Source organism: Neofelis nebulosa, chromosome 9 (genome assembly GCF_028018385.1).
Source record: "Neofelis nebulosa isolate mNeoNeb1 chromosome 9, mNeoNeb1.pri, whole genome shotgun sequence".
Taxonomy (NCBI): domain Eukaryota; kingdom Metazoa; phylum Chordata; class Mammalia; order Carnivora; family Felidae; genus Neofelis; species Neofelis nebulosa.
In genome coordinates this window covers 98,738,910-98,753,287 of record NC_080790.1, presented here as the reverse complement: position 1 = coordinate 98,753,287, position 14,378 = coordinate 98,738,910, and the positions used below count along the sequence as shown (strand labels likewise).

General features: G+C 39.7%; 1 protein-coding gene across 1 annotated transcript in view; it reads left to right on the top strand.

Moving 5' to 3' along the window:
- DSTN (destrin, actin depolymerizing factor) overlaps positions 1-13,575 on the top strand; it is a 35,357-nt gene extending 21,782 nt beyond the window's left edge. Inside the window, exons 2-4 of the mRNA XM_058684821.1 lie at positions 6,463-6,770; positions 10,079-10,155; positions 12,339-13,575. Of these exons, the coding sequence (XP_058540804.1) occupies positions 6,463-6,770; positions 10,079-10,155; positions 12,339-12,448 (495 nt within the window). The 3' untranslated portion in view covers positions 12,449-13,575. The remainder of the gene's footprint in view (positions 1-6,462; positions 6,771-10,078; positions 10,156-12,338) is intronic.
- The last annotated feature ends 803 nt before the right edge of the window (positions 13,576-14,378 follow it).

Here is a 14,378-nt window from a genome sequence, read left to right as displayed (position 1 = left end):
AAATAAATAAATAAATAAATAAATAAATAAATAAATAAAACATTGAAACTGCGGTAAGTGCTATGGGATAGAGTACATGGTATTCATGGTGTCATAGATGTTATAGTGGTTTTGACCCAGACAACTTTTTTTGCAAAGTGAGAATTGAGCTGAGGGAATTAGACAAAGAAGGGTAGGGAAGTGCTGTTAGAGTGTAAGGTAAGAGCAAAGGTAGGAGGGAGCATGGCCAATAAAACCACCGAAAGAAGGCCAGGTTGGTGAGATTACAGAGTTCATGGGGTATAAGATAAGGCTGGAGAGCTGGGTAGGACCAGTGGATGTTAAAGAATTATTACAGCTTTTACCCTCTGATCAATGCAAAGCCATTGAAATGTTTAAGCATGGAGATAAGATTTGTGTTTCAGATCTCTGGCTGCAGTGTAGAAGATGGATTGGAGGTGGAGGGGATCAGCAGTGGGCATGGGAAGTCTGTTGTATTTGAACAACTGCAATAACGTATTAAACCCAAAGTCTCAGTGACTTGACACAGAAAATACTACTCTCTTGTGGAGTTCAGGGGAGTCGGGCAGCCTTCTTCTGTCTTGAAGTGTGTTCACCAAGGTCCTCTTGTCAGGGGAAGACAGAGCTTGAAGATCACTGTTAAAGAGCCAGGGCTAGAAGTCATTTGTAGTACTGTGTACAGCTTTTGCTAAGCAGAACTCCATGGCTGCCCGCTGAACTTGCAAGGGAGGCTGGGGAATGTAGTCTTCCTGTGTGCTCATGAGGAGGAAGCAGTGTGGTGTATACATAATCTTGATCTCTCTCCCCTGCAACCACATGGGAGGTTATCGTAGCAGTCAGATAACAGGCAGTGGTGGCTTGGGCTGGGAGAGTGGCAACAGAGATGGAGAGAGCCGAAGGTCTTGGAAAAGATACAAAAAACCAAAGGGCTGAATGTGGTGAGGGAGAAAGAAGTGTTGAGGATATCTCTTAGGTTTGGAGCCTATGTAACCCGGATGGTGGTATGTACTGAGAAAGGAAAACTGGCTAGAAGAGGACTTTGGACATGCTGAGCATCCGATCTCTTTTGAGTCATGCAGCTGGAGATTTTAGATAGGAAATTGGGTGTAAAGGCTTCCAGGTCAGGCAGAAATCTGAACAATGTGTGAGTCATTTGGATTAGATGATTGAAACCTTACGCATGATAAAATCTCCTAGGGAGAATGCAGAGTCCTTCCTTTCCACCTAACTGCCATCAGCATCTCAGTACTGCCAGATTGCTCTACTGTCACCCTCTCTGACCTCAGCTGACCTTTAGATGTCCTCAGAGCCTCTTTGCTTGTCGTTTGGGAACTCCTTGTAACAGCTGTTCTAAATCTTTACCTAATATGCCCTCAAACCCCTGCTCTACTTCTTCTAGCTTATACTTCACAGAGAAAATAGAGCCTTTCAAGTACAGTTTTTAGCAGTGTATCTTCCTTCTCGAAACAGTTACCCTCCCCTTTTACTCTTTTAGAGGGAAAAATGTGTAGGTTCCCCCCACTATCCAAAAGTAGAGTGATCCTTTGAAACCTTTCATAAGCCAGAATGGTGTAGCAATTACCATTAATTTATATGGAAAAACTTGGGGTGCCTGGGTGGCTCAGTTGGTTAAGCATCCGACTTTGACTCAGGTCGTGATCTCACAGTTGGTGGGTTCGAGCCTGGCGTAGGGCTCTGTGCTGACAGCTCAGAGCCTGCTTCGGGTTCTGTGTCTCGCTCTCTCTCTGCCTCTCCGCTGTTTGTGCTCTCTCTCTCTCTCTCTCTCTCTCTGTCAAATATTAAAAAAAAATAACAAACAACAAAAAAATAATTTATATGGAAAAACTTTTGAGCATTCGCAGACCCAAAAACATGACCTTTTTTCTTAGGCTCTTCTGATACCTTAGGACACACCTTGATAACAAATGAACAAAATAAATCAAGATAAAGCACACATGCCCACAGACACTGTTTAAAGCTATGGTGTCTTGATGAGGAAATACTGAGTGTAGATCTGGGCAAGGAGCTTGACAGGGCCACTCACTGCTCGGGGGTATGCACTGCTTCCATACAAATGCTGAACACAAGTTTTGCTATTGGCCTTTTTTTTTTTTTTTTTTTTTTTTTGTAAAAGTGAAAATCTTTAGATTTCTTTTGGTCTGCAAAAACATACTAATGGCAGGTCTTTCATAAAAGTAAAGTGGTATAACTTGAACTTTGGAAAATCAAGGGATATTTGTATATTCTTTTCTAAGACTGATGATCCCGTCATCTCATAGAATTTTTGTGATTTATAAGTGATGATTTTAAGTACTCTTTCTCTCTCTCTCTCTCTCTCTCTCTCTCTCTCCCCCCCCATATATGTGTGTGTGTGTGTGTATATATATATATACACACACACACATATATGTATGTATGTATATATATATATATATGGACATTTTATTGTTACTTTGGATATATATATATATATATATATATATATATATATATATATATATATATATTCCCCCCCGCCTTTGGTGTTTTGGTTTTCCTCCTCTTGTTCATTCAAACTCTTAAACTTTTAGTATGGTCAGATTTCCCCAGTCCTAAGACAATTTCTGTAAAGTTAGCACACTATTTTCCCTTTGCCATTAACCATCTTGTGCCTTCTGTCTTTAACTCCTCAGTTTACCCCAGTAAATCTTCAGCCCATTACCCTGGACTTCTGCCCATTCCTCCAATCTCCTGAAATGCATAGAAACTCAATTGCCAAACTTGGTGGTCTGTTTCAGTCATTCTCAAGCTTCAGAGTTTTTGGTATTGTTGACCCCTCCTGCCTACTCTCTCGTGGCTTCTAGGATGCTGTTTTCTCCCTTCTAACTTTTTCTTTCTGGTTTCCTGATCATTTCTTCTTAGTCCCCTTGACTTGCTACTCTTTTGCTACTTAATGGTAGTGCCTCTAAGATATTGATTATAGTCCAAAATACCTATCAGATACATGCTCACGTTGCCAGCTGCTAACTGGTCATCTCCACCTAGATGTCTTTAAAATTAACATACTCTGGATATTTGTAATTGCTTCAGAAGTGGTCTTCCTGTTTTCATTGTGTTTGCCAGTTTTTCCTTCACAGTCTTCAATGTTAATTTCCTCAAGCACAAGTGTCTGTAGTATTCCTTTCATCAGAAACCTTCATAAACCTCCTTTCTGATAGAGAAAAGCTCAAAACTTCTCCTTACTGAAGCTTTTAAGGTTCCTCTAAATTACAGCTAGATTTGGCTGAGATTAGTTGCATTATAATTGCAGAATACATATTGACTTTGTTTTCAATTACTGGTATGTGATTAATAGGATTTATTTCCAAGTCAGAATTTAAAGTGTTGTTTGAGGTAATTCACTTAGATATTGACAGGTACATTCAAATGATTGGTTGTATATAAGACTTCCAATGTTTCCTTCATGCTTTTAAATATGGGTTGGTCAATTGTGATTTATGGATCAGCATATGGACTAGGGAGAGGAAGTGGGGGCTCTTTCTAGTGTTCATTAATCTTTGTTACTTTGGACATTTTATTCACCTCTGTTCAAAAAAGTAAAATAAAGATTCTTGTTTAACAGAGATGAACTGTTGAAGATCAGAACAATACTACTCTTAAAGCAGTAAAAGAAAGTTTAAGAAAATTGCTTTTTAAAAGCAGGAAAGTGATAAAATTGTATTGCTTTTGAGGTAGTTTTGTAGTCTTAATTTTCTCTACTACTTCATTAATTTAGAGTGAAAAGTTTATAAACAAAATGGATTAGATTAGATAGGATTGAAGTAGATTATGATCAGATATGGATTGGATAGGATTGAAGTGTGTTAGAGCTCTTTTAATAAATGAGATGACTATATGGCCCAGTTACCTCAATATTAAGTACATGCTAGAATCTTAGTATATTTTAATCCCCAGAATTCCTATGTGCATTTTTAAAGTAATAGCTTTATTACTAAGATATAATTCACATATCATAAAGTATAATTCAGTTATTTTCAGTATATTCAGACTTGTGCATCCATCACCACTGTCAAATCCTGGAGCATTTCATCACATCACATCACATCACATCACATCACATCACATCACATCACATCACATCACATCACATCACCCCCATGCCTGTTAGTGGTCACTCCCCATTCCTTTTCCCCCTTAAGCCCCTGGAAACCACTGATCTGCTTCCTGTCTGTGGATTTGTCTATTTTGGACATTTCATAGAAATAGAATCATGCAATATATGGCCTTCTATATCTGGCTTCTTTCACTTAGCATAATGTTTTGCGAGGTTTATCCATGTTATAGCATGTAACACCACCTTATTTTTTTTATGGCTGGATAATACTCCACTCTATGGATACTACCATGTTTTGTTTGTCCATTCATCAGTTGGTAAACATTTGGGTCTTTCTACCTTTTAGCTATTATGAATCATGCTGATCTGAACATTCCTGTAAAAGTTTTTAAGTTTTATTTTATTTTTTAAATTTTGTATGAGAGAGAGTGTGTGCGCCCAACTGGGTAGGGGCAGAGAGAGAGGGAGAGAGAATCTTAAGCAGGTTCCACGCCCAGCTATATCTCAGGACAATGAAATTATGACCTGAGCTGAAACCGAGAGTCAGATGCTTAACTGAGCCACCCAGGTGCCCCCGTGTACAAGTTTTTATATGGACATACGTTTTCATTTCTCTTGTGCATATACCTAGGAGTGGCTTTGATAGGTATTAACTCCGTGTTTAACTTTTTGAGAAACTTCCAAACGGTTTCCTGAAGCAGCTGCACTGTTTTGCGGTTCTGTCAGCAATGTAGAAGGGTTCTAGTATTCAACAGCCTCACCAGCATTTGTTACTGCCGTCTTTTTTGTTAGTCCTAGTGGGTGTGAAGCAGTAGTTCCTTGTAGTTTTGATATATTTTTCCCTAATGGCTAATGATGGTGAGCACTCCTTCCAAGTGCTTACTGACCCTTTTTATATCTTTCTGGCAAAGGTCTATTCAGATCCCTTAACTCTGTTTAATTTGGGTTGTGTTTTTAATTTTTGAGTTATAAGGGACTTTTATAATATTCTGGATACAAATTCCTTACTGGATATATGATTTGCAAATATTTTCTCCCCATATGTGGGCTGTCCTTTCATCTTATATGCAGTTTTATTAATCACATTACTTGACATTAATTTTGCATTGTTTAGTATTTAAATTCTGTTAAGGTCATAAATCTTGCTTTAGAAAAGCTAACGTGCAAAACACAGTAGTTAATGAAGCATTAAAAATTATGGCTCTAGTGAAGTTAGTGTAAATAGAACACTTCTTAAAGATGAAAAGATTAAAAACTGGCTTTAGATTTTTTGCTCTGAAGATTATGTGTAACTGCTTCCTCATTTCAGAATAGCAGGTATAACATGGTAAAAGGCTTATTTTTCTGGTCAGTATGATCTTAAACTGTCGTCTTTCTATAGCAGTAAACATTTTCTTACCCTTTTTTTAAGTGTGCAATATAAAAGACCTATATCATTGTGTAAGCTTAAGATATCCAAGGTATTGATTTGATAGAGTTATGTATTACAGTGTGATGATTACATTAATACCACTATCTTGTCACTTAATTATCATTTCCATGATCAAAACAATTAAGGTCTAGTCTCAGTTGTAGTTACCCTGATCTTAATTTAAAATTTGAAGATTTTAGGGGTGCCTGGGTGGCTCATTCAGTTAGGGTCTTGATTTCAGCTCAGGTCATGATCTCACGGTTGGTGGGATTCCTGAGTTGGGCTCTGTGCTGACAGTGCAGAGCCTTCTTGGGATTCTCTCTCCCTCTCCCTCTGCCCCTCCCCTGCATGTGTGCTCATTTGGCCTCTCTCTTTCTCAAATAAATAAAACTTAAACTTGGGGATTTTGTGAGTGAAATCTTAAAGGCATATGACTAATATGTTACTGAATATTAATCACATGATTTTGAAATGTGAGTAGAACAAAGACCTTTTAACTCCTCTTTTATTAGAGAAAGATATGCTGGGGGGATGGGATTTTCCCAACCCAGCCATTCTGTCCCTCTGTTGTGCATTATGAAAAGAATTTTGGGTATCATTAACCCAAACTGGGAGATGACTAGTCCCCGGCAGGGCTCTGAACAACCTCTTCAAAAAGAAAAGAATCCACCTCAAGGAAGCATCTTTTTCTAGGTTTTAGGGTAGGAGGGGTTGCTGGCACTCAGTCTTCTCTTACTCCCATATAATAGTGATGAATATTTTATGTATGTAATCTTTTTAAAAGTTCAATGCCTGAAATTAGTGATTACAGCTTAGATTTTGTTTTTCTGTTGGATGATGAGTTCTTAAAAATTTGAAGTGCACGCCATTCTATAACAAAAAGTTACATAGTGTTTTTATGTTTGGCACAATAAAAGTTGTAAGCTTCCTTCTGATTTCCCCCCCCCCCCCCTTATAGGCCTCAGGAGTGCAAGTTGCAGATGAAGTATGTCGCATTTTTTATGACATGAAAGTTCGGAAGTGCTCCACACCAGAAGAAATCAAGAAAAGAAAGAAGGCTGTCATTTTTTGTCTCAGTGCAGACAAAAAGTGCATCATTGTAGAAGAAGGGAAAGAGATCTTGGTTGGAGATGTTGGTGTAACCATAACCGATCCTTTCAAGCATTTTGTGGGAATGCTTCCTGAAAAAGATTGTCGCTATGCTTTGTATGATGCAAGCTTTGAAACCAAGGAATCCAGAAAAGAGGAGTTGATGTTTTTTTTGTGGTAAGCATCAGAAATATCGAGGCTCTGTAAAACTCAGTGTTAATCTCTTATTGTTGGCACTTGGAGAACCAGTTCCTAGGGCCAACATGATTTTTCAGTCAAGCTCTTTGCAGTCGTTGTCATTTAGTTTTTGTTTTTAGGGCTTCATAATGTCTTAGCTGGATTGATGTTTGTGGGATGAAAACTAAATTTTACTCTCTGTGTATTTGAAAGACTATGACTTTTATTAATTGAATTTTTTGGTAGGAGAAGGGACAGGAGCTAGATGTTATGCATTCTCTGAACTCACTTTTTTTTTTTTTTTTAAATTTTTAAATATTTGTTTATTTTGAGAGAGGACACAGAGGATCCAAAGCAGGCTCTGCACTGACACCAGAGAGCCTGATGTAGGGCTCGAACTCATGAACTGTGAGATCATGACCCAAGCTGAAATTGAACACTTAACCCACTGAGCCACCCAGGTGCCCCTGGCCTCACTTCTTATAAGTTACAGTTTCTTAAAAAATTCTTCCTGGAATCCTGAGGAGAAAGTTTAGCGCACCAAAATCCTTCTGCAACATGTCTTGCAGGAACCAACTCCTCACTTTTTAAATCACCCATCCTTGTCCCTCTGTGCTTTGCTACTTTTGAAGTTGGTACTGGTATTACAACTGTAATTAGCTCAGGGTAGCCACTAACTACTGTGGCTGTTTAAATTTAAAATAATTAAAATTAAATACATTTTAAAATTCAGTTTTTTAGTCCAATTGCCACATTTCAAATGCTCAGTAGCCACATAGGACTAGTGGCCACTTTACTGGGTAGCACAGGCAGGACAGTTCCATCATTGCAGAAAGCTCTACTGGACATTGTTCTAAATGGTGAAAAAGTGTTATAAAGGTGATTGATGTGGCCTTTTTCTTGAAAGGCTATTTAAATTAGTTATTCTCGTCTTTTCAAGTAAGTTTGAGATTAAGCTTGAGTTGACAGTCACACATGTATGTCTTACTTAGATGTATTATGCTACTGTCCTTGATAAGGAATTCTTACACAGAATATTATCTAGCTTCCGGTGGAAGGGAGAATGGTGACAGCCTTTGATTCTGGGGGAGCGAGGGTCCTCTTGATACTTTTGCTTGAGGCAGGGCAAGGCGAGGAGGGGCTTAGCTTTTAACTGTGTGCTACCAATGGCTTGGGATACGGAGCTAGGTAGTCAAAAGAATTCTGGTTTAAAAGGAATGTAACTCTAGATCACTCCTCAGTTACATTGCAGCAAGCCTTTATCGAACTTGGTTAAACCAAGATGCTGTGTGGATATAAATATGGGGTCAGGGTGCTTGTTTGGGGGCAGCTTTTTGTTCTGCAAGCCTGACAGCCACGGACATACATACGTAAGGATCATAGCTAATGGGACCTCAGGTGAACGCATTCCTGATTTGAACTTTTATTTCTGCTACATTCCAGCGTTTGTGTTAGGGCCTGCGAAAACAGCTGTGAGGAAAACAGGTAAAGCCTCTGCCCTTCTAAGATTTATAGCTGAGTGGTAGAGATGGCAGCTAAAGCATTCGGGTTTTAAGTTGGTGCCTGTTTCCTTCGTTTGCACTGTTTTTTCCCCTGGTGTTTATACTTTTTTTCCCCCACTGTGAATACAATATGTCCTTATTAAAGGACATTTGGAGAATATTTGGAAAGAAGAAAGGGAAATTCAGTGTTAATGCAGTGTTTTGTTTTGCATTGCTCCTTTAAGAAATGGTAAAATTGTATAGGAGTTTCTCACAGCAGGCTCTGTTTAGGGCCCAGGAAATGGCTCTTAAGGTGTTTTAAAAATCTGGTTAGAGGGCACCTGTGGGGCTCAGTTGGTTGAGTGTGAGACTCTTGATTTCCAGGATCCCACCTGCTTGGGATTTTCTCTGTCTCTCTCTCTCTCTCTCTCTCTCTCTCTCTCTCTCTCTCTCTCTCTCCCCCCTTACCCCATGTGTGCATGCACTCTCTCAAAATTAACTAACTACATATGTGTTTGGTTAGAGTAGAATCAGAACAGCTAATGCCTTTTCCTGTCCCTGACCTATTTTGTGTGAAGAAAGAACCCAGGTAACTTTGCAGCTCAAGCAATTTCCAGACCTGAGGTGGTGGTTATGGCCCTGCCTCCCTCCTTGGAACTTCAGGTTGGGAGGAATAAGCACCTGAGAGACACACAGACTGCGTTTTCTGGTTCCCAAGGATGGAAACTGCCCGCTGTGGGAGGAGTAGATTAGGTGAGGTCCACACCAGCCTTTGTCGCTAATGGCTGTGGAAGACTGTCTAGAAACATGGCAGCTGAACACAAGCATTGAGTGTTTAAGAGTATTTAACTGTACTCCATCTAGGAGTGTATGTAGATAGTGGGGAGTGGAGGCAGTGGGGCTTGATGGTATTGTGCGAAATGATCCGTTCATGGACAAGGGGTTTGGATAGGATGAGAGTTTTCTGTCCATTGTTAATATTTCTATTATTTTTCTATTAATATTTCTGATAATATTTCTATTATTTTTCAATATTGCTGGTGAAGAAAGTGGTGAAGCATGCTTTCCAGTATTCATTCAAGAGGAGGGAGACACTAACATTTTTGTAAATACAAGATAATAGTAATATTGACAATTAAGGCATATTAATGCTGAATTGCTTATGCTTAAAAAAAAAATCCTTGTGATTTCTTTTACTATTTGAGACTAAGATGGAAAGCACAGACTTGTGTGGTCAGAATTTGCCGTTGGAATAGACGTAAATGAAGGGATTGGTGAGGGGTAAGAAGGGGACTTTTACTTTGTTTTCTAAAAAAGAATATATTACAAATAATCTGAAGCAAAAATGCTTAAGTTGCTAGCATTTCTTAATTCAGGGTGGCAGATACTTGATTTACAGATTATTCTCTGTACTTTTCTGTGTTTTGAAACTTTTTTTCTAACCAGAAGGAGTTAAAAACCTTGTATAAAGATGGTTGTAATTTGCCTGAACTTATTGATAAAAATGGGGAAAAAAATTTAAAGAAAACAAATTGGGTGATATAGTCAATTGTCCAGTGTGGGGATTTTTTTATTATGGACCGTTAATCTGATTTTAAATCAGTGGTTCTAGTTTGTTTCCACCTTAGTCAACCTGAGCCATTGTGTGTATGCGTGTCCATCATGACATCTCTAAGGAGGTGGGAAATAGGAAAATTGGGTAGTTAGTAAAACTCTCCCGGGAGATTCTGAGGACCGTCCCCTATCACTGATGCAAATGCTTAACACAGTGTAAATTGTACTTTCTCTGAACGTTTTTTTTTCCATTTTTGGCATCTTTTTATCCAGGGCACCAGAACTAGCTCCTCTGAAAAGTAAAATGATCTATGCAAGCTCCAAGGATGCAATCAAAAAGAAGTTTCAAGGTATGGATTAGATTTACTTGCAAATATTTAGAGGTGTGGTGAGCCTGGAATTGGGGGCTGCATCTTTTCTAAGAAGCACCTTATTTCCTTTGGAGAGTCTTGGTGACAAAGAAGGCACGTGCTGCCTGTTTTGAGGAAAAACCTGGAAGACTGAACCCGGCTTTCAGCGTGTCGTCTGCCTTACGCCGGTCACTCCAGGTCTGAACAGCCTGTCTTGAAAACCTTATTCTCAGGGAGGGGTAGGGGGCACACACAAAAAAACCCCCAAACACCTTATTCTCTGGACATTGCCCACATAGGACTTGTTTAGGCTGGTTTTAAACTAGTTTGGGATGCTGCTGAGTCTCTCACACGGCATGTGGAGATTAATTGGTTTGTGTTGGTCATACTAAGTAGTGAATTTATAGCCTTTGAATGTGTTGACATAATAAAGTTGCATAAAAGAGACATTCATAAATGGGAAAGGATACTCTTTGTCTCTAGCTTTACTTTGGAATGGTATGATTTTAGCTAATTGTCTCATCTGTGTCCAAAGGAAAGTGCCCTTCTTGAACTGGCCAGGTATCTCTGACTTGCCACTGGGTGAGTGGGATCCTGATGAGACGGCCTGACCGTACTTACTGCCTCCAGCCAGGAGGAAATGTTGGTATGATGGGAGGAGCATGGGGCAAATGCCCAAAGGCCTGCAATGAGGGCTAAGCTTGTAATCTAACTGCTGTGTGACCCTGGCCCAAACCGCTTAACCTCCTTCGACCTTGATTCTCTCCATAGCAGAATGGGAGGCTTGGTCTGGATTGTGCAGGCTCAGTTTAAGAGGTGTCCCACCACCTTCCTTGCCGTGGCTAGCTCCAAACAGCTGTGTGAGCCAAGGTCATAGGGCTTGGCCCAGTGTGGTTTTTGTTTGGTTTTACCATGGCTGGCTTCTGTATTCTTGTAGTGGAACAGGTTTGCTCTAGCTTGTTTTGCTTAGGAAAACTCACTTCTTTTCTTGAAGCCTGCCGCTACATAGTTAAGGCCTGTCAGATGTCAGATTCCACAGGCATTTGGGTTGATGTTGCTCTCCCCGCCCCCGCACCGCCGGAAGTGTGTTCACTGGTTGGTTAACTGATGTTTTAGCGGGACTCCTTAACGTTCCACAATGCAACTGAAAAAGATTGACAATGGATTCCTTACCGTCCTTATTCTGTGTTGCCTTTCAGTAAAGAAAATGGAATTGCTATATAGACTTGGCCTGGTGATGTTAAAGATGGTCACTTGTTGCTTTTTTTTCCCTAGAGAAACCATTACTGGCTTTCTCCAGTCAGTCTAAGCGGTCCAAAGGCTGACCTGCTGTACTTTCTGCAGCTTAAGAAATAGTCTTAAAATTATGAACAATCAGAAACAATGCAGCTGTTTGAAAAACAGTAGCTGTTTACAGAGAAGCTACTGTATGTGATTCCCTAAGTGAGCTGATTCTGCAGTGTGGTGATGTAATTTTTCTGAGAAAGCAATCAGTAACACATTTTACACAGTTTTCATTGTGATTGAGTTCTTAAACGTATAGTATAATACCACTGGAGAGCTAACTTCTAGAGCAAAGGAGATGCTGGTTGTGTAAATACTCTTATTCTTCAGTGTAGTTAACTAAAATCAACTGTGCAATCAAAACACTGAATTCATATTTTTACATTTTAAAAACCAAGAAAATTACTAGACCTTAAGTTTTTATTGAAGTACAACATAGCTATAGAAAAGTATGCATCATAAATGATTGTAGAACTCAATTTTCACAAACTGAACAAAATGGTGGTTTCTTGATTTAACAACCAGCACCCCAAAAGTCTCCCTCGTATCCCTTCCAGTCACACCACTTTCTTTTACTCCTTCTTCCACGTGGAACCAGCACCCTGACTTCTAGCAGCATAAAATAGCTTTGGCTGATTTTCTGTTATACAAATAGAATCATCTAGAATGTATGTTTTTATAAAGTTTGGCTTCTTTTAGTCAGTGTTCTGTTAGTCTTTCATTTTGTCGCATGTAGCTACAGATTATTGATTCTCCTCACTGTAGTATTCTGTTGTTTATATATACCACAGTTTGTCTATCCATGTTAGCGCTGGTCTTTTAAAACAGTTGCTGTCTTAGAGAAATAGGTTAAATTACTGCTATAATTCTTAAATAGAATTGTTGTTTTTCCTTCCTAGGCATAAAACACGAATGTCAAGCAAATGGGCCAGAAGACCTCAATCGGGCTTGTATTGCTGAAAAGCTAGGTGGATCCTTAATTGTAGCTTTTGAAGGATGCCCTGTGTAGACCATCATTCAGTGCCACAAATTGAAAGCTTCCATGTTTAATGTTATCCTCTTGCTATATAAATGTTTAGGCCAGGGTCTCACTGAGGGGGAGCTGTCTTGTCATCTGTTAGAGTAAATTAAATATTCTATAAACATGTGCAGATGGCCCTAAATAAATCTAAAATCTGAAGTTTTATTGGTGTGAAATTAAATTCTTATTGGCCAGATGCCTGTTTTTGATGGGTTGGCTTGTAAAGATTTTTGTTAAACTCATGATTTTTAATAATGCAGTTCACAAAACAGTACAAGGCCGTATGAAGAGAATCACTGCATCTTTGTAACCTCAGCAGTTACTTTGTTTCTTTGCTTAGAGAATTGGTCATAATCTGGTTATAATTTTGGCCCCAATTTATTCTCTCTGGAGCTAAACTGCATACTAGAAAATAAATCTCCTCACCATATGTAACAGCACTAATATACTAACTACAGTAAGACTAAGTCAGGCAGCCTTCTAATTCTAGCAACTGTGTGATGGAGACTGCCTCAGAATTGTGCACACTTCTAACCGGCGCTGATTTTGCAAAGCACTATTTTGAGCACGCGGTTGGAATACAGGAAGCAGCTCTCTGCACCTGCAGTAAGCTCTCCATTCGCTAGTTCGGGAGACTGCTCTGAGAGTGACCTTGCATCTTGGAAATAAAATCATGGTGTGTCCTCAGGAGAATGTGCAATACCTTGCAACGACTTCATTATAACACAAATTAGGGCTCCAATGTAATATACTTTGTTAGTGAAAATGATAAAATGGTGTATTGACAAGCTGGGACACTTGTGACCTCTTTAATTGTGTCTCCTTCAAAATTTTGTTGCTTCTGGTACAGTAAAGTGTGGAAGAACATTAGGTACATGTTTATGCTGGGGCCTGGGAGAACTTCCAAGTTTCCTAGAGCAGTTTGTGGATTGTATGGGAAATGGGGAGCAGGTGTAATGGATGACACCCACGGAAGCCACCACCTGATGACACTTGCAAGTGATTGTCCTTAACATCACAGGCATAACGACACTTTGAACGGTGTAGAGATGCACACTGTTGGACTTAGAAGTAGCAGTATTGGCTTTGTGTAATAAAGGAAGCATTTTTAACTCCCTCTCGTGTAATTATTCACGGTGAATTGGGGATGGAGGATTCTGCCTTCCATAAGTGGGGTAAGGCGTGGAGGTTTGGGTATTTCAGACCATTAGAGTTAAATCACAGTTCTTTCCTCCTCTTATTGAACGAGGAAGTTGGTGTAAAAGTTGGGAATCCTTTCCTACTCTAAATGTGTATTCAAACAGCAGGCTTATATCTCCTGATTTGTTTGGGAGACAAAAAAGTTACACTTAAATCAAAATACTTCTTTCAGAATTGTCTAGGGGCACCTGGGTGGTTCAGTCAGTTGAAGAACATCTGACTCTTGATTTCAGCTCAGGTCATGATCCCAGGGTCATGAGATCAAGCCACATGTTTGGTTCCAGGCTGGGTGTAGAGCCTGCCCTCCCTCCGTCTGTCCATCCATGTGTCTGTCTCTCACCCTCTGCCCCCTCCTCCACACTCGCTCTCAAAAAAAAAAAAAAAAAGAATGGTCTAGAAGACCGTGCTGGCTACTGGCTTACTGTTACTGATGGACTGCTTGTCATTCTTTCTTCCGGAGTTTCTTATTTTCTCTACTGCAAAGCAGTGCTTTCAGAGACCGTGTATATTAACAGCCCGCCCAAGAAGCATCACAGGCCACGGCTGCCCTACTCCAGAATCAGCCATGTAGATACAGCCAGGTATTTGGTCAAAGAGTTTTAAAAGAAGGAAGCTTTTTTCTGTGGTTTTAGCTTGTGACATGTGGTGCTACCTGTGTAACCACCCTTTCCTGCTGGTGTGTGTGCATTTGCGTGTGTGTTGGGGGTATGGGAGAGGG